At 36.8% G+C, this 22,135-nt stretch overlaps 1 protein-coding gene across 2 annotated transcripts in view; it reads left to right on the top strand.

Annotated features, from left to right (window-relative positions):
- Positions 1-22,135, top strand: part of LOC126827959 (cell division cycle protein 123 homolog) — a 273,977-nt gene that overhangs the window by 87,409 nt on the left and 164,433 nt on the right. For both annotated transcript variants that reach the window (XM_056102465.1, XM_056102464.1), the window contains exon 3: positions 19,636-19,687. In XM_056102465.1, coding sequence (XP_055958440.1) covers positions 19,636-19,687 — 52 coding nt within the window. The remainder of the gene's footprint in view (positions 1-19,635; positions 19,688-22,135) is intronic.

Here is a 22,135-nt window from a genome sequence, read left to right as displayed (position 1 = left end):
CATATAGAGAATGGGCTTGACATTTTACATGGTCACCTATTCTGTCCCGTCTGTCAAGCTGGAATTAGCCTATTATGATTATATACATATACGGGAACTAAATTATAATTATATGCAATAATTAACATATCTCATACCTTATGAAAGTCTTGTTCTTTTTTTCTGTCACTTGATGTGTCTAAATATTCTCTTTGCCATTCCGAATGAACACCGTTGTACCGATCTCGATGTATATGCTCAACTATAGTCCTGCACACCAAATTCTTCCTGCCAGCCAGTTCTCACACCAACATCGACTTCTACCAGACATTATACACCACTCTTATTAACGATAAATATAAAGTAATGGCCCGAATTCGTTCGTTCCTTTCTGGAGTTTAACGTAGACAATAACGGACATATCGAACAAACCGCATTTCTTTTAAGCCATCAGAATTCAATGGATCCGGAGTGATTAGCTTTACCAAGCTATGTTGGGTTTATTAGACAAAGAACTGAACGCTGTGTATATTATAGGCATTGGTTTTTTTAATGAGTACATGAAACCATTTCCTGGCTTTTACAAACAACAACCCCAAAACAACTAATTCTTTAATAATTTTAATTTCCGCTATTTATGGAGTTGAAGAGTATTATTTCAAATCCGAATGTATAAAATTAATATAAACGACGTGTTCAGAGGCAAAGATAAAGTCGATAACAGTAGTTATTATTATAGACAATAAATGTATATACAATTCTACATTAATAGTCATTACATAAAATTCATATAATAATAGCGTTACTTTATTTCGATAAAAAAATGTATCATTTCAAACATAAATTCATCACAAGCTCCTTCTTCCATTATAATATATAAAGAAAGGACGTGTGTATGCCCTGATTGGGCTATAATATCTGAATAAAACTGTACCTAGGGATTATGCAGTCAAATCATAAATGCAAGTCATTACAATTTAGATTAATTTATTTGAATTGACTGGCTGCTATAGTTATATAAATCACAAATTCCAGCCACCTGTCTCGGTTCCATCCGCAACCAAAGCGTATACCGGCGCTTGGAATATATAGTCATAAATAGATTATATTCTTTGAATGACCGCCTGCTATTGTTATATAAATCACAAATTCCAGCCACCTGTCTCGGTTCCGTCTGAAACCATATCGCTCGCAGACGTGTAATTACACCATCGTCGCATAGAATATACAACGGTCATAAATGTCTGTCTTAAGATTCTTTGAATGACTTATCAGTGTGCACTTAACATGGATCAACCTAGCTGTAATACTGGAACTACACCACCAAATCAGTTTGGACTGCCGCCTAATGTAAGACAATTTTTCACGAATATAATTATTGTAGACTTGCATACTATGCATAACTACATTTTCTATGTATATAATTTCTGTTGGACACGTTACAGGACAATATTGGTGTCAGTCATTACCACATAGAACTGGTCAAACACTTTTCAAATATAATTGTAATGCTGGTTTAAAGGAAACGAAGTGTTGGCCGGGATTAACCGACATGGTTTCTGACAGTTGTCTAGTCGTTCAGATAGGACGAAAAACCGAGGTCCAAGTGGCATGCAAGTAATCGATTAGTTGACAGATGAATTTGATATAAAAGTAGTCAACAGTGCCCGATGTCCGGGCCAAAATTTCTCCTCATACCATATTGTATGGTGTATGCCCAGTTTAGGAGCAGAACAGTAACCTACACATACAAAATTATTCCAATCGATCGATCGGTTCTATGAAGCTTGTCATGATCAGTATTAAGATAATAATATCCCTTACACTGGTTTCTATTGAATTCGAACAACCATCCGTAATGATAATATTACGCAAGAATATGTTTAAATTTGTATTACCTCTGCTAATTAAAAAAATCCCATATTTGAAGATAATAATTGCCGTGATAATTGGTGATTTTGAAAATTGTTTTACTATACATGTTCTTTGTTTTATTAACAGAATACTGATTTTTTGTGGCCACGGTTTGCAACCATAACTCCACAACAGCAAAGCCTCTTGCAATTTCTCAACCAAGTGGTGTCAAGTACAGAACCAACAACTCCTGAGACAAAACCACAACCTGCAACAACACCAAAAAGAAGAGGCGCCCGATCACCGGATTTGCGTGTAACTCGGTATCCACTGCAAGACCTGATGAGCAAGAGCGAGGTGACTAAAAGAACAACAGCGGAAAAGAAGGCCAAGAATTTTCTTGCTGTGAGTAGCTATAATACTAAATCGGGTTGGAAAGTGGGGCTACTTCGGCCTGGGTCAATTTATCGTGCAAGGGGATAAGGATGTATATGTAAGATTTAGCCATACTTGCTATAATAGTTCGAAAATAAATAACTGAATATTTTGTGAGTATATTGACAATGTAGGGTTGTTCAAAGTTAAGTTTCCCTTCTCCATGTCTGAACTGAACCGTTCTAATCTATTTAACATCGAGTGTTGATTATGGTCTTGATAAGTTAATTAATGTCTAATTAATAATTTAGATAACATTTCAGGCCTGTAATAGACAGATGTAGCCCTTGCATAATGTATGTCTAAACGTTTTAAAATGAATTTATTTACAGAAAAGTGTTCGCGTATCGATTTTTGAATACGATTTAAAAGACCTAAAAGATAACCAAACCTACAGAAAAGTACAGGAGATGGTAAGTTGAGGCACCATATACTATCCCTGAAGCGTTTTGTCAGTAATACAATGACAGTCATAACCAAAGTAAATGTAATTTTAAAATGAAATATAGGTACAATTCAATTTTTTTGTTTTACAGATACTAAAATATAACCCATCCTTGGACTATGCAGATAACAGAGAAGAACTGGTCATGATCATATATAGCAAGGTAAGTGGGCTTTATGCAGAACCTGTGCTGAACTATGACATACGGATAGCTGGATGTACGGTTGTTGCAAAGGGAGGGGGAAAGCCCCTGGAAAAAATCAGTGCACCTTTTTGATTGAGCGCGCCCTTTCCATTGGACGACCAGCGTACCGACGCCCGAAGAAATCTACCAAGTCGTATCAAAACCTGATCACCAATATCGCAAATTCAGCCATGAAAACTCCTCAGACTGGGAGAGAACACCATAGACCCTTTTCCGAAGGGATGCGTGTCCACGGCTCCGTCCGCCAAGGTTAGGTACATCGGAGCCCCCAGAAGCCCTTGCCCCTCCAACATTTTAGTGCTAGTCACGGGCCTGCTTAGTCAAGCCCATCCTATTGTTTGTGCGTTTATGTATATTTCATTTGTAATATTTAAAGGAAGCATAATGGACAACTGGGCCAAAAAGAAGAAGCAGCTGCTGAACAATTGGAAGAGGTGAAAGAAGGGTAAGGAAATAGCAATTCTTTGATAAAGGAAATACATGCGCCCACATCCCTCCCTCAGCCGGTTTAATCCTGAATCCGTGCTGTATTACTATTATCGGCCGGCATTGTTCGACGGGGATATATGAAATGAAATGTTCTGCTAATGTAAACGGGCATATGCCATACAGTGTGCTATGAGGGAAATTTTACCCGGGCGGCGTCGCTATGGCCTACTCTTATATCGAATTCCAACTGCCAAGGGATCTTTTACATACATGCCAATGTGTACACTGGACCTCGGTTTTTTCGTCCCATCTGAACGACTAGATAGCTGTCCTTGTCAAGCCCTCCGTCCTGCATCACTGACAAGGGGAAACCACGCGTCTTACCCACTTAGCCACGTGATCCCCCTCGACGGGGATATACCTTTATTTACTGATAGTAAGTGCAGGATGGCCGCACTACACGCAAAACAAAAATCTACAACATAAACATGTGGACAAGACGTGTTAGAAGCTGGGTGTCTTAGATAATTTCTTAAATGCATTTTCACTTGTTTTATATGCAGGGCTACTGTACAGATGGTTTTTAACGGAAAGGCGGTTGCGACCGGAAATGTTGAGATAGGAAGCAAGACATTAAGAAATGGTTAGTACTGGATTAATTCGCTCACATTGGGTGCATCAAATAATCTCATATTGTTTTTAGATGTCTGTAAATGCTGCTCCATTATACAATAATGAACAAGATTTCAACAGCTTTGTTCGCCGTATTAGACCGTTGATTATATCGATAAATACTTTTTTTGTAGGGAAAGACCACTACATTCTGCTTATGGCCAGAAAACATCCCAAGTCCACGGTGGAGGGGTATGTTACCTCGAGTGAAATGAAACAACTGACATGGTCTCAAGTTGGGGTATGTATAACTTAAATATATCGAGTCGGGTGGTTAATTCTTGAGCAATATCGTAAGAAAACTTATTTTTTTTACATATATGCATACACAGTGGCTAAGTGGAGGTTGGGTGTTCGATCTCTGTATTGGCCGAGAGTTCATCAGGATTCTCTCAGTGGTTTCCCCTTGTCACTGGTGCAGGACACAGGGTCTGACAGGAACAGCTGCCTGGTCGTTCAGATGGGACCAAGGATTAAGGTCACATGTATGACAGTTGGAATTCGATATTAGAGTTAGTCATTGCGTCTCTGTCCGTGCAAAATTGTATGGTGTATGCCGACCGTCATTAGCTCAGTCGGAGCAGAACAGTAGGACGTTAAACCCCATTTCATTTCATTTTAGGTAGTAAGTTCACTATTTTGGCCAAAAGAAGATTTAACGGTTTTTGCTGGAAGGAGAAGAAATAATAAATCAGTAAAATCTTTAGAATCTTAATTACTGCAACCGCGAGAAAAAAATGGACATTTTAGAGGATAGAAATATCCACAGGTTACGTGGGGTACCTACCCCACCCCAGCTTTTGTATTTGTAATTTGTAATATCTATAATGTCCTTCAACGTTATTGACACATGAAATATTGCACCGATTGTTTGGTCCTTCCTGGCAAATAATGTCCCAGTAGAGATTGTTTTGGTCAAATAATGCACCACGTACCGAATATTTTAACTCTGCCCAATTAAATGTCCCATCTTTTTTAACAGAGGGAGTGTGACAAGACTATCAACAGTCAAGAAATTCAAGCTGAGGTATGTCATATCACTAGTCGGGAGGTTAATTCTTGAGCAATGTCGTAAGAAAACTTATTATTTTTTTTACATATATGCATACACGGTGGCTAAGTGGAGGTCAGGTGTTCGATCTCTGTATTGGCCGAGAGTTCATCAGGATTCTCTCAGTGGTTTCCCCTTGTCACTGGTGCAGGACACAGGGTCTGACAGGAACAGCTGCCGTCGTTCGGATGGGACGAAGACTTAGGTCCCGTGTATACATTGGTGTGTATGTAAAAGATCCTATGGCAGTTGGAATTCGATGGCTCATCGTGTTGCTGCCTGTGCAAAATTTTCCTTATAGCAAACTGTATGGCGTATGCCTACCGTCGTTAGCTCAGGCATTATCTCAGTCGGAGCAGAACAGTAGGACGTTAAACCCCATTTCATTTGTTACTTAGATTCCATGACTTAGTGTTATAAATATATAAATAGTGAGGTTACAAATCACTAAACAAGAGGATTAAGCAATTAATGTTATGTATATTTTAATTTCTACCCAAAAGGTACATCCACTACCGACCCCAGATTTATTAACTATGGATGAACTTGGGGACTTCAGGGACACAGATATCGCCTCTCTAGTGAGCGAGATGGAGGATGTGGAAAGACTACAAGATGAAATGGTTTGTTTCAATAAATTACTATAAAATCCGTTCCAACAAAAGTAATTTTAAATGCCTAATTCAATGTAGAATCCACGAGTGCTTTCATAGATTATTTTGGTCATTTTATTGTAGATATTATATTATTATTTTCTACTTCGAATTGCAAGATAGTAAATCATTGATTTTAACAGAGTTATTTCTTTAATTTTCAGCCTGTACTTCCAAATCTGTACCCGTGCAAGTACGCCGATACTGAAGAGGTATTATTTTACTATATTTATCATACCGTCGAACAATTTCCATGACGCAACTTCGTTCTGGCATATTTAACATTTGTATTTTTCGATTTGTATAATTATAATCTCGAATTTAAGTACGTGCATCTTATTGATAACCATGTGATTCATTTCAGATTCAATTGCCTTGCCAACCTCGTGGGTTTTCTCCGGGTCCTCTGGTTTCCTCCCACTGCTAAAGACTCCTATGCGGAAGCGAATTATTGAAATGAAATTAAACCATATGTTAGTCCCGAAATGACCTAGTTTGTGTCGAGTGGACGTTAAACCCCATTTCTCTCTCTCTCTCTCTCAATTGCCTTGTTCAGATTCCAAAGAACCAAATTGCAAGACAGAATTTTTAAATGAAGGGGTAAGAATTATCACTAAGCTAGAAACTTGCCTAGATAATTGACATTTCTGTTAACAGTAATTTTAATAGATTACATTATTGCAGGTATCGCATTGCGATAATGAGCACAGATTTATGTAATTACTAATTGATCTTATCATAATATCGAATTAATTTGATTTATTATGTTTTTTTAGATTTACATAGAAACAGATGAATGGGTTGGTGTATATTGGACAGAAGGATTGTATGTGGGGAATGTACAGAAAATTTTCGATGGCGGGAAAAGGTTTAAAATTAAATATATCACCAATCCGGATAAGAGAAAAAATTGCAAATGGATTGAACCTGCAGATATATCCATAACCAAAGACTTATATATATTGGGGAAAGCTTATGTGCACGAAGTAGAAAATGGCAAGTTTGTTGTGAAAAACTGCGATGTAATTAATAATAAGTATGAGCAGTACCGGAGGCAGTACTGCCCCTAAACGTGTGTATGTGAACATTGTGATATCGTTGACAGTGACGTGGAGTTTTATCTAACCGAAGTTGTATCGTCGACAGTGACGTGGAGTTTTATCTAAACATGTCGTGATCGTCGACAGTTTTTATATTTTGTGTTTAATATATATAACTGATGGGTGAACCTGATAACTGATATATGTGAATGTTTTTCAACTTGTATTATATGTTTTCGTAATAAATAGATAAAGATGCTAGGTGATACCTGTATGTGATTATGCTTTGAACTTGTAATATGTTTTATTGGTCATATACTTCGATTAGGTTTTAACTTGTATGTGAGGTCGTGTGTGACGTCCCGAATGCTGTGCGAGTGTTGTGTATGTAATGTAGTGTATACGTACAGTCCCGATTTACTTTATTTGTAGACTATCTTTCCATGTTTAGTAGTCTTAGATAATAAATATTATAATGACCCTGCTTGTTTTGCTTTAGTTTTTAATTAGAAATACTCGATTTTATTGTGACAAGACTAAACTATATACGATTTGCAGTCCATGTTCGTGTCAATGGGGGAAAACTGTGCCTGTTAACAATTCCAATTCCCCTCCTGCATTTCGTCAACATTCCCACGGGATACAAAAATAAATGTTGGCGAAAACAGTCCCCCAAAGGCGCCTAGATAAATGTCGAAAATTACGTTTCATTTGTGGTCGAAATGAGTACTGCACACATTAATTTGTAAATTCACAAATACATTTGTTATTGATTGCGGGAGTGGGTAAATAACCCAGAAAACAAGATTATAAGAAACAAGATATACGTTCATTTGTTTCGTTAATTACTAATAAATAAATTGTTGAGTTTTATCTACGCCGGGAAAATTGTCAATTCATTGCAAATGGACGTTTCCCAACGGACGTCGGCAATACAGAAGATATTCAACAAATATGCAATTCATTCGAGAATTTTAGACACTAGGCTAAGATTCTAAATCTGAACATAGTTTCTAAAATTGGGAGATAGAAATTAAATATTTCACACAAAACCAAACGCCGTACGTTTTTTAGATGACACCCGGCAAACTAATTAAAAGACATGAAAAGTAAACGGCATTGCATTTCTAATCTCCCGTAAGTTTCTAGACAGCTCTCGGTAAAGTGGTAATTTGGCGTAAAATCTAAACGCCTTTAGTAATTCAACACTGTGTTCATTTCTCGACAACGTCCGGGAAAATAAGGCCTTGTCTAAAAACTAAACCCCTTTCAAATCTAAAACATCCCGAGAAACTGGCCGGTCGTAAAGTAGACGATCGATGTCAAAACTAGACGGTGTTTCTAAATCTACACGGTAGCACAAACTGGGCAGTTTTTGATGAATCTTGACGGTATTTAACACATTCTTGACGTGTATTAGATTCTAGATGATAAGGGTAGTTTCTTACCTTTTTTCGTAAAAACTTGAAGATTCCCGATCCCTAGTGAAAACATACAAAAAACAAACATTAATCGGGATTAAATAAATCCACCCAAAGATTTGGGAGAAAATGTCCCGAGTCCCTATTTAATTTTGGCTTATGTTTTTTAATTTCTAGCGCTTCTCGTAGAATTCTATTTTTCCATGTTGATAAGTTTCTGGCTAGTATTTCTGTATTCTCCCATTTGATTTTATGCTTTGGGTTTTGGTAGATGTGTTCTGCTATTGCTGATTTATTATTTTCTTGTTTTATAACTGCCGTGTGATGTTCTTTTGTTCTCACTGAAATCAGACAGGATGTTTCTCCAATGTACGCCGCATCGCACTCAAAATTTATCTTGTATACAACACCCTTTGGATCATCTCTTGGTTTTTGTATCATACCATCAGCTTTTTTAAGATAGTTTTGAGTGTGGTTCCGCTGCTGAATACTACCTCTGCGCAGATTTGCTCTGTTAAATTTCTTTTAATATGGTGGCTTGCTGGTCCTATAAATGGGATGGTGATAATTTCCGGGTGAAAATCTGACGCTTTGTTACATGAGTAAACCAGTAGGCCGTCACTGTCGCATACATTTCTTTTCCGATGCATTGCACAATACGTCTTGCACTCGAATTACGTCTCGAACTATATTTGTCAAGTGTAGCCATAATCGAGGGAAAAAATCAAATTCTATGCCAATCAGAAACCATAAAAGCAAGGATCGTCATAGGGTCACGGGTCAATAGCCATAAATAGACCAGGGAATACCTTTTACGAGATGGAACAGGTTGGCTTGTTTACATTTGTCAGAGAGAATTTCTCTGCAAATATGCCGGGATTACTGGATAATACGGAATACCACCTGTTAAATGTTGCATTGACACGGTGAAGACGACTAACCCCTGATCTGTGGCATAAATATGGCCAATAATAGGGAAATAGCACCAATGATTGAATGAATCTGTTATTTTCTGGAAACAAGTATTTTTTCAAAACTATTTTCGTGAAACAATATCCAAGAGAAATATCTTAATACAGATGAAAACGATTTTGGCATGATTGAAATACTGGTTCGGTCTTATAATTATATATAATGTTAAGAAAAAAAAAATAATAATACCATGTGATCTGAATGATACAATTAATAATAATTCACCTTCATCAACTATACTATTTTTTTAAAAAAGAGAACAATAGACTTATTATAAGAGGAGAGAGAGAGAGAAATGGCGTTCAACTTCCACTCGACACAAACTAGGTAATTTCGGGAATAACACATTGTTCAATTTTATTCCAATAATTCGCTTGCGTGTAGTGGTCTTTAGCTGTGGGAGGAAACCGGAGGACCCGGAGAAAACCCATGAGGTTGGACAGGCAACCCTTCTCCTTGTCACATACAACCGTGGAATCTAAACCACGCCAGTGGACTCAATGACAGACCTTATGATACTGCGCGCACATGCCACCCATTCGGCTACCCAACCCCCCTATAAGAGAGTATAAGATATGTACATTTTTTTAAAGAAAGAAATAAATAAAAAATAAACTAATGCAATTATATAAATTTGCTCGTACACAACAATACCATACATCACTAGTATTAATGAAAAATGTATATAATAATAATAATAACATCATCATTTATAAAGTGTATTAAAACTGGAAAACGGTTTTTAATGCGCTGTTCAGGTTCTTATATTCACAGAAAACATGTATTTACACACAGATCAGGTCTTGTGCCCTTATTATACACCGTACTAAATTAAAAGATATATATCAACCAGTAAATAAAAGTACATATAAGAGAAAAACAAACAGTAATTACCTAAGTAAAATGGTTCTAGTAAAATGAATTTGACATGAAATGGGGTTTAACGTCCTACTGTTCTGCTCCTATACATGTACTGGGCTAATGAAGATGGGCATATGCCATACAGTGTGCTATGAGGGAAATTTTGCCCGGGCACAGCACTATGGCCTACGCTTATATCAAATTCCAACTCCCAGGGGATCTTTTTACGTGCACACCAATGTATACATGGGACCTCGACTAGACTGCTGTCCTTGTGCCTTGTCAGCCCCTCCGTCTGCACCACTGACAAGGGGAAACCGTCGGACTCGAAAATGAATTAGAATAAAAAAGTAAAATAAAAACATATAGTAAGCCCAAAGTGACAAAATATAATATGAAAATTTATTGACATGTCCGGTACATTTAAGTAAAACATGTTTAAAATATGCAATATTTAAAAACCGCTTACAAAAATACATACATGTATACAGGTGTAGGCCTACTCATAAAAAATAACATAATTTCATCAATATCATCATCACTATCAAAATCAATGTCACTGTCAGCATATGTTTGGCTGTCACTTTTATATTCGAACAATATACACAAATCCATAGAAGAAAGTTTTCACTTGTAACAAGTACATCTATCTGTCTACTGTCTTTGACTGAGTGAATTCTATTGGTCTGAGTGGAATTCTATTGGTCTGAGTGGTTTTGGGCTGAGTAGTCCTTGATCTGGGTTATTATGCATTTACAAGAATATCTTCATCGGCTTGCATTTGCAAGAAAATGGGAAAATGTTAATATGATCCCCTTAACAAATTATCCAGACCTATTATTCTTTTTTCTTTTTTTGCTGCTTGTTTCTAAACATTACTTTCTTCAACAATTTTGGAATTGTGATAATGTTTCATACACAGTTTTGTTTACGTTGGTAACGTGGAATGTGGTGAGAAGTCTGTATTAGTAGTCTATACCCCAGTGACAGTTTTGTCTGCACATTCCTGGAGTTCTTTGTCCAGCAAATCAGCATTTATCTCCGGCACAAGCCTGCCATTTCCATCTCATTTGATCCATTAGTTAGCACATACCTTAAATTTTTCCCAGCTTGTTGCAGTAAACGGTTTTAGCTCAGTGTTTTTAACAAAATGTACACGAAGTATGCAGTTTTCGCTATCCTTCCACCATGTACGGTTACTAACAAAACGTAAACAAAGTGCAGGTGACCTTTCCCCCACATACCTGTTGAACTTTTTGTCGTGTGTATCTGATTGGCGAGCTATGTTAAAACCAAATCACCGCGAAATTCAAATACCATCGCACATTGATAAGTAAGCCCGTATTTATTTTACGTTTTCTGCCAAACGTCAAAGAATGGATTACAGAGAAGTTGTTTGGGAATACAAAGTAATACTAGAAGAATTAAATGATATACTTTTTTTTTCACCCGAACTTGCCGGCACGGAAAAACAGAAGCAGACTAGCTAGAAATTCACACCACGGCCTACATGTGCAACTACAGACTTAATGGGTAAAGCTTACGATTTAAAATTTGATCCTTTAAAAATCACCTCTACATGTAATTCTAAAATAACGAAAATACTAGATAGCATGCGATAAAGAATGCAAGGAATAAGTTGGTTTACATTGAAGCGCAACTACTTCTTGTCCCGCGAAAACTCAAAACTACTAAAAGAAAAAGACCAACAATTTAAATTACCGGGTATTATTACTATTAATACGTTTATTAGACCTATGACATGTCATTGATTCAAGTGGCGTGGTTTCGATTCCCCACTTGTACGTGACAAGGAGTAAGGTCACCTGTCCAACCTCGTGGATTTTCTCCGGGTCCTTCAGTTTCCTCTCACTCAGTCACTCAGACCCATCAATTGAATTATTGAAATAAAACTGAACCATGTTAGTCCCGAAATTACCTAGTTTGTGTCGAGTGGATGTTAAATCAAATTTCTCTCTAGTCTCCCTTCATTACATTAATAGCACATTGATTTGATTTGATTTAGCTTAGACAAGTTAGAGCGAGAGGTCATATTATCAGATGATATCCTAAAGATGTATACTATAGATCTACTTCTAGGCCTACAATACTAAGTACTCTACATTGGAATATATCATAATATGCAATATAATGCCAATTAATCAATCAAATATGAAAACATCTTTCACCAAATATGTACTCTTACAAAATAAAATTTTCGATGATATATATTGCTGTTATTAATATTATAATTTATTATTGCTCAGTATATTTATAATCCTAGGCCTAGCACTCAACGATGACTCGTTGTATCGTACTCTTTGCAGACGACGCGACATAGACTTAGCTCTTTTTTTTTTAATCCCTCAATAGTCCCTAAAATTAAAACACCCGGCGTAAGACCTACTCTGGATACCATATCCACCACTCGGATGTTTACATTTTCTTCTGTTCAGCTGCGAAACGTCACATGGCTGCCATGTTTAGTGACATTACAGATAAACCCCAAGATACAGTGCGCGACCTTTTTTTATGCAAATGAAGCAGTCGCCACTCTGTTTATTTTTACTCTGTGATGTTATGTATCTAAGTCCATGACATCATCATTCCTATGATGTCATAACCATAGAAATGTATACTAATATAGCAATGACGTCTTTTACCACGACATCATAAGTCCGCCATCTTGGAAGTTGTATGACGTGAAAAGTAAACACTGCAACTTGCGCTATCTAGTGCGAAGGGCTTTCTATTCTTTGCGTCTTTATGACAGTGCAGCCTATTATATTGAACTATGATCGTGCGGCAATTTTGTTTTCACATTTATGTTATAATTTCTAATGAATGTAATTGTTTAAATAGTGTCAATTTATATTATCTTGCAAGTACAGTCATTTCATCATTTGGCGCAGAATTTTTGCAATTTAACGAAGAATTAATTTCTTGCGAAAGAGTATTTGGTTTAAAAATATTCAGTTAAATACTTACAATTAAAAACTTGTATCAGATTAGGCCTAAATTCTTCGAATCAAGACATTCATTAAAGATATTGTCGTAAGTCAAGGTCAAATGTTCAAAAGCTGACTTTGAAAAGTTTGAGTTCCTGCTTTCACCCCGGACATTAACCTCGAAAATACAGCAAGACATAGGGGTGTAGCACATATAAGCGCAAAGGTCCCGAGCTCGAGGGGAAATTTGAAGTCAGAGTCAGCATCAAGGTCACAGCGATATTCACACGTAAAGGCCAATCCAACTAGTCAACACCAATTAGTCGTTTATAGAAAATGGTAGTTTTGCGCAAAAATTAAAATATACGAAAATTGTTATTATTATTACGAACTGCAGTGTTAGGCGGGAAGAGCAGTGTGCCGGAATCCGTCTTGGTGTCTTGTTATTCGGGTCTAAATAGTCAACAAAGAAAATGGCGTCAAACGGATAAACTCATATCTCATTTGAAGCTAAAAGGCCGGTAAAATAAAAAGTTATTGATCGATTCGGCTGACATTTGGTGTGCAATCATGGCAGTCCCCCTTAACATCCCCTGAAAATTTCAAGTCTCTATGACCACAGGAACTGGTAGAGGTGCGAAAGTGCAATAGCGCCTCGGCATAATATTTATATTTTATATTATATTTGTCAATAGGCCTAGATATATAGAGTTAGCAGCAAAGAAAAACAACACAACCACATGAGGAAATGCAATGCAGTTTAGAAAATAATCTAATTACTACGATTGCACTGTAAAATTGCACTGCGAGTAGCGTAGAATTAGTACTAAAATTAATAGGCTTGTCGAGATTTTGATTTGGCTTTTCCTAACCTATTTAATTAAATGTTCTTACTTACTTGTGAAAACTTATACCCTGTGCTTTCATCAAGGTTTTTTTGTGGAGAAAACACCCAAAAGCAAAACACTGGGGTCCCCGCAGATCGTGTTTCTTGTGTGGTTGAGTGAGGGATACGAGTGATCTGCCATATTGTTTACACTGACTACACCTTCCAAGATGGCGCCTGACAGTCGCGTCACCAGACGTCAAATGTCACGTGATTAGGAGATATCGCTTTACATGAATTTGATTAGTCAATCAAAAAGGAACTACTTTTTTTATTTTCAAAGAACAGTTCATTTTTTTTATTAAAAGTAACTTCTTTCTTATTAAAAAGGAACTATAAAGGACTTTGCAATGGTTCAATTGCTGTCAAAAAATGATGTATCACTACATCGTAATGTAATCAGGTTCAGTAAAAGTGAAATCTATACCAAAGAATTATATTTATTTATTTGTGCATGTAAGAAAGGATTGGGTGATAAATAAAATCTCCCAGGGGTCTTTTTTTGATATCAAAAAATATCAACACAAGTCGATAAAGTAAAAAAAACCCAAGGCTCTGCCGAGTTTTTTTTTACTTTATCGACATCAAAAAAGACTTGTAGTCGTAGGAGATTCTCTATTTATATATAGAGCTTTTTTTTTGTACAGTGACAATATTTGATGTATAAGTGTTTTAACCAAAATATGGGGTTGGTAATTCTAGCGTGAAAATATGTCATTTTAGTAAGTAATAGTTTCCCCTGAAATTAATGTCCCAGGTTTTTTCTCTACATGACGTCATCACTTTACACCAATAAATCAAAAGCGCTGCACTGCCGCTAATTATAACCGAAATACTTTGAAAAGAAAAACTAATGTTGAGTGCTAAAGACAATGGGAAATTAATACTGCTTTTCGGCCCTTTCGCAAAACTATTCTTTCTTTTCTTTTGCCATTACGCGTAGATCTTAGAAACTGTAAGAAGCGATAGATTTTTCCTCATGAAATTTGTCAACAGTTAGCATTTATGAGTTAGACTTTAAACCCCATTTCATTTTATTTCTAATTACACCTTTTGAGTTTCAACCTAAACTCTAATTACGACTACAATTTTGACTTTGATTTTGAAATTAATATCTATTCCGATTCCAGTTTTGACCGTAACTTCAGTGTCTCTTTGATTACGATATCGATTTATAATATCAACTGTAATTACGCCTTGGGCTACTCTTTCAATTTTGACGTAAACTCTCATTACGCATAAAAGTGATATCCATTTGGATTCCAGTTTCGAACATGACTTCGGTGTGGCAACAACTTTGGTTTTTCAGCGGTGTCGACCACGATTTAAGATTTTCGACGTAAACTCTAATTACTTTCGGTGTGGTGAAAGCCTTCAGTTCTCCTCTGGAGATCTAGTCATGTGATTATTTTTAAAGCTACAACTATATATACAATAACCATAATCAATAAGAACCCTATTTTTAAAAATGAGCTTTTGTCAGCATGTGTGGAGAGGATGTGCTCTATCGATTATCTCCAATCTTTGTCTTATCTTTTGCAAAATGTGGGCGTATCTTGCATGGCAACTGCTATTAAAATGGGTCTGTCAGTCCGTCCGTCGCACATTTTGGGACACAATAACTCTCCTTCTGATTGAGCTAGAATGTTTAAATTTGATGTAGGTGTTTATAAGGTGAATGCAAGGGCAAGCAGAGATAAGCAATTTCATTGGTTGATGCTTTGGGACATGATAACTTTAGTTCTAATAAATAGTTAGGGAGCTGGGTTCATGTTGTTTCGAAAATCACATACAAAATTTCTACTATGCAAGATGAGTGAACAGCGGTGTTCGATACTCTGAATCTTTATTCTTAAGTTGCAGGTCCCCATCCCATGGGAGTGAGGGGTCTGACAAAATGTCGAATTTTCGAGGTTAATTACTTGCGTACAACAATCAACTTTAGTGCATAAGTCAACCAACTTCAGATGTCGCCAAAAACACTGCTTAAGAAGACCCCCGACCCTTCCTTCCTCCCTTAAGAACACCCCCTTTACCCCCCTGAGAGAGGGGTTAATTCGACTTTCGCGTACAACATTAATTTTTTCGTTAAAAGTTTCACTATTTGATCGCTAGAACATAACACTAACTTTAGAACGCAAAATCCCCTTCTATCCCGGATAAGATCGACAAACCGGGAGACCTATGGGTGAAATAATCTAAATTTAATGTTCTTTTCATAAATATGAATTTTATACCAAAAATTAATTTAGACATTTCATGCAAAATTTATGTATATAATGGTTAGACTAGTTCTATTTATTTTTTGTTCGGCTGTTGTGAACTAAAAATCATTCATCATGAATCTCTTTTAATCTAAGCTTATTTAAGTAAAACTTGTGTAGAATCCACATCCAACAGGAATATGAAAACAATGGATCGAGGAATCTGATACAGAAGTGTTCTTCACTAGATAAATATTAAAGTAAATGAACAAAAGACACACTAACACTGTTTTCATAGTCAGATGTTATTGGACCAACGTTTCGAAGAGGTACCCTCTTCTTCTTCAAGGTAATAAATAAAACATTTTAAAACAATCTCTAAGGGAAGAAATGACATCATAGGGAACTATGACGAAGAATGTGGAACCAGGAGCGCGTGAAAAGGGGTAAAGTCTAAAAAGTACTGATGGGGAAGATGGTTTGAGGATTATTATTAATACCTAGAGGTTCAAGAGTTTTAAGAGTTCTAATCCAAAATGTTTCTTTATTAAGAAGTGAATGAGTGGTGGCATTATGGAGCTGATCAAAGGCGGTGACTCAGAGATGGTCTATGCTATGATTAGGGGAGTTGAAGTGTCTGGCGATCAGGGAGTCTGCATGATTGTTGATATCTGATCTATGTCCATATATTCGTTCTTTGAATTTTTGTTGAGTTTCTCCGACGTATTGTTAGTTGCATTTGATACAGGTAATTAGATATATAATATTACAAGAGTTACAGTCGAGACGTTTCCGAATTACAAATTGTTTCTTAGTGCAGTTACTCGTTATAGTGTTGGTTTCTTGACAGTGCCGGGTACATGTAATACATTTTTTACTGCATTTGTAAAATCCTGGTGTCTCAAGTTGCGAGGTCTTTTATATGCTACGGCAGGAGGGTTGGGTATAACAGTCTTACAATGATGAGATTTGTGAAGAATAGGCAGGTATCTTTGTATAATTTCTCCAATGTTTGGGAGTCTTGGATTGAAGGGAATAACAAATGGGATTCGGTTATGTTTCTTCTTTTGACGTTGTTGTAGAGCATCTGAGGGCGAGATTCTAGTAGCTTTCTTGATAGCATCAGTTGTAACATTTCTTTTGTAACCTTGTTTGCGCAGATAGTTACGCAGTTCATCTAAGCGATTGTTAAGCTATACGGGTAATGAGCAGATTCGTCTGAGGTGAAAAGCGAGGCTGTAAGGTAGACTATGTTTAGTATGGTGAGGGTGGCAAGATCCCCAATGTAGATATTGGTGAGTGTCAGTGGTCTTAGAGAATAGATCAGTTTCTAAGCGGTCGTTGATTTTGTGAATTGAAATGTCCAGGAAGCTAATCGAATCTCTTGAGTGGTTACATGTGAACTTGATAGTCGGGTGGGCGGAGTTCATATATTTGATAAATTTGAGAAGTTTAGTTTCTCCGTGGCGCCAAATAAAAAATATATCATCTATGTAGCGTTTCCAAAAGTGTGACTGCTCAAGAGGATTATAGTTCTTTAGAAGTTCTTTTTCAGACTGCCCATAAACAAACAAGCAGGAAGGATGATATTTGTAGGCTGAAGTTGACTTTAATCGACAGTTTTGGCCATTTCACCCGTGCCACACCCCCCCCCAGCCCCGTTTTCTCAACCTTATCCGAGATAGAAGGGGATTTTGCGTTCTTAAGTTAGTGTTTGGTTCTTAAGAGAGGAAGGAAGGGCTATTTCACCCCGTGCCACCGCCCCCCCCCCCCCCCCCCCCCCGCCCCGTTTTCTCAACCTTATCCGAGAAAGAAGGGGATTTTGTGTTCTTAAGTTAGTGTTTTGTTCTTAAGAGAGGAAGGAAGGGTCGAAGATCTTCTTAAGCAGTGTTTTTGATGACATCTGAGAATGGTCAACGTATGCACGAAAGTTGATCGTTGTACGCAAAAGTCGAATTAAATCATCATTTTGGTCATTTCACCCATGAGTCCCCCATTTTGTCGTTCTTATCCGGGATAGAAGGGGATTTCGCGTTCTTAAGTTAGTGTTATTCTCTAGCGGAACGATAGTGAAACTTTTAACGAAAAAATTAATGTTGTACGCGAAAGACGAATTAATTCGTCCCTCAGGGGAGTAAAGGGGGTGTTCTTAAGGGAGGATGGAAGGGTCGTGGGTCTTCTTAAGCAGTGTTTTTGATGACATCTGATTTTGGTCGACGTATGCACGACAGTTGATCGTTGTACGCAAAAGTCAAATTAAATCGTCATTTTGTTCATTTCACCCATGAGCCCCCCCCCCCCTTTTTGTGTTCTTATCCGGGATGGAAGGGGATTTCGCGTTCTTAAGTTAGTGTTATGTTCTAGCGGAATAATAGTGAAACTTTTAACGAAAAAATTAATGTTGAACGCGGAAGTCAAATTAACCCCTCTCTCAGGGAGGGTAAAGGGGGTGTTCTTAAGGGAGGTAGAAAGGGTCAGGGGTCTTCTTAAGCAGTGAAGTTGGTAGACTTTTGCAAGAAAGTTGATTGTTGTACGCAAAAGTAGAATTAAACTCGAAAATTCGACGTTTTGTGGGACCCCCCCATCCCCCATGGGAGGGGACCCGCAACTTAAGAATCAAGGTTTCGAGTATCGGACACCGCTGTCCACTCATCTAGCATAGTAGAAATTTGGTACACGATTTTCGAAACAAACTGAACCTAGCTCCCTAACTAAAAGTGAGAGTGATGAAACTTGATGTATAGTTTCATTTTATCAATACCTTGACTAAGTTCGATAATGAGCATTTTCTGTTCAGGGTAAGCAGAACGATAAGCAATTTGATTGGTTCATGCTTTGCGACACAATAACTTTAGTTCTAATTAAGTGAGAGCGATGAAACTTGGTGTATAGTTTCATTACATCAATACCTTGACTAAGTTCAATAATGAACATTTTCTGCTCAGGGTAAGCAGAACGATAAGCAGTTTGATTGGTCAAGACCTTGGAACACAATAACTCTCCATCTAATTGAGGTAGAACGATCATTTTCTGCTTCGAGTAAGCAGAGAAAAGAAATTTGATTGGTTAATGCTTTGGGACATAACTTTGGTTCTAATGAAGTGAGACTGTGAGAGTGATGAAACTTGGTGTATAGTTTCATCACATCAGTACCTTGACTTAAGTTCGATAATGAGTATTTTCGACTTAGGGTAAGCAGAGCGATAAGCAAAATAGAGACTTCAATCTGATTGGTTAAGACTTTGGAAGAGTGATGAAACTCTTGAGTATAGATTCGTTAGATCAATACTTTTACTTAGTTCGATGATGAGAATTTTCTGCTTTGGCTAATTAGTGATAAGCAATTTGATTGGTCAAGATTTTGGAACATAACAACTCGCTTTTAATTGAGGTAGAATGTTTAAACTTGATGTAGATGTTTAAACTTGACTGAGTTCAGTGATTAACATTTCCCGATAAAGCTATGTGTCATCAGTTTATTTTGGGATTTTGGCGGGGGATATCAGCCTCACTGTTGGCTTGTTGTTATTGTATTTTGCTAAATTATATTATAATGTAGTGTAAAAATTTATATTAATAGTGCTGTACATGATAGTGGTGGTGCTGGTTATGATAGTGATGATACAAATCAGGTAAATCAATATATTAACACAATATACACCATACGTATTGCGGCCCTTCTGTGAAACACAATTATTGTGGCATGACAACTGCCACGATATTCACATGATAATAACTTGGTGGTTGCAATTGTGTCTTGATATACGCCTCATACACTTTAAAGTGTATTACTAACATGTATCCATGTCAAGTTTCAAGGAAATTTAATTACAATGACCCTTTGCTCTGACTCAGGTGTTCAAGTTACTGATCAACCTGTAAATGTGTTGTTTTAGCATGTGCACAGGTGATCATTTGAGGAAGAGTAGGTGTTCATTATAGATGAACACCCCAACATACTAACTTGGTGATTGTGGAAAAACATACCATGCATTTTCATGCGTGCACTATTAGAAATAACAAGAAACACTGTGTTAATTAAACAGATAAATACACGTAGTTAAAACAATAAAAACTATTGTTTCAATGACTTATAGTTTGTGAAATAGTAACATTAGCTAGAAAACTCATTTAATAGTACAAGTAACAAATCCACAAAACTTAGCAAACTGGGATAAATTTCTGTTTGGCCATTTTTTAGATAGTTTTAATCTTTCCTTATGGATGTCTGTTCTAACTAAAATACCCCCCTACATCAGCTAAATCATATGAACAGTCAATAAGGGGTGTCACATATTTTTCTTTTGTCAGTAAGGAAAATATTTACAACACACTAAAATCTGATTACAAATAACAACCCATTACGTAATTGTCAGATTTGTTTGGTGTCTAGTTCTGCCCTATACTAACATTTAATGCACAGAGCATTAAATGTCAAGGTCCATAAATTATCAGAAAATCATTGACAATCAATAGGATTCTTCGTCTCATGACCATCACCGTTTAGCCTCCAGAGGGTGGACACCGGATGGGCGGACGGACAGATAGGGTGACGGCAATATGCGACAGTTGGGCGTATAAAAAAGTGTTGAAGACCTGAAATTAGCAAATAGACTTAAAATACATTTATCTGTATTTATCCAAATTCCTTAAAATTGTATTTCAAAAACCTGACATTGGAATGATCTGATTTGTATGCATCGTAAATAAACAGGTATATACTGGCTATATTCAGGTTACTGACCCATTCCCCAATCTGCTGAGTAAACAACAATATATGTCGTGCAAAATAATGGATTGATACCTGTTATAGAGGGATTGGTAAAACAATTTTGGGTGATAAAGGGCATGTGATAATCATGCGTCTCTCTCGTATCTGTCCATTTTCATTCATCATTCAACTTCTTACACAAAGAATCCAGTGATATAAGAAGGCCAGAATCTGATTTAATGTAACCAATTGCCCTTTTTAGTGAACTTTGCAGTGGATTTATTATTCCAAACAATCACTTGAAAAGGTTCCCAAATATTTTTCCTTCGATACGCCGGCACAGATTTGGATCTTTTGAAAACTTTATGTACATAATGGCCACTATTTTGTGTCCCATTTAGATGAAGCTTAAAATATATGTTTATATCTGAAAGAGAAAATGAACCCTATCGACAATCTGGAAATGTGGACGTATATTGCCATCGCCCCTGTCCGTCCGTCCGTTCGTTAGTCCAGACGTCCGCAATTTCTTGTGAACGCTCTAACTCTAAAAGTTATTATGCAATTGATTTAAAATTGATATATGTGGTTAACATTAGCGAGATGAAGAAGTCAATTAATTTCAATAATTTCTGTTCATTACGGCCCTTGTTTCACTTTTTTGAACTTTGTGAATGCTGTAAATGCTATTACGTCAAAAGTTTGGGGGGTTGGATGGCTGAATGGTTAGCACAGGCGCGCTGTACCATAAAGTCTGTCCTTGAGTCAACTGGTGTGGTTTCGATTCCCCGGTTGTACGTGACAAGGAACCTCGTGGGTTTTGTCCGGGTCCCCCGGTTTCCTCCCACTGCTAAAGACCCCTTAGCGCAAGCGAATTATTGAAATAAAATTAAACCATATGTTAGTCCTGAAATGACCTAGTTTGTGTCGAGTGGACATTAAACCCCATTTCTCTCTCTCTCTCTCATGTCAAAAGTTATCATCCGATCTTTGTGAAATTTGTATGCGTTATTTAAATTAGTGAAGCGAAGAAGCCTATTGAATTTCATCAATTTCTATTTATTAGGTCTAGAGTTATTACCCTTGTTTCACTTTATTTAACATTGTGAACGCTCTAACGCCAAAAGTTATCCGATCTTTCTGAAATTTATAGGCATTATTTAAATTAGTGAAACGAAGAATCCTATTGAATTTCAGCAATTTCGTTTATTACATTCAGAGTTATGGCCCTTGTTTCACGTTATTCAACTTAGTGAACACTCTAATGCCAAAAGTTATCACCCGAAATTTATATGCATGGTTTAAATTAGTGAAACGAAGAAGCCTATTGAATTTCAGCAATTTCCGTCAATTATTTCTAGAGTTATGG

The sequence above is a fragment of the Patella vulgata genome, chromosome 7, assembly GCF_932274485.2.
Source record: "Patella vulgata chromosome 7, xgPatVulg1.2, whole genome shotgun sequence".
Classification (NCBI taxonomy): Eukaryota; Metazoa; Mollusca; class Gastropoda; family Patellidae; genus Patella; species Patella vulgata.
This window is presented reverse-complemented; position numbering and strand designations above follow the sequence as displayed.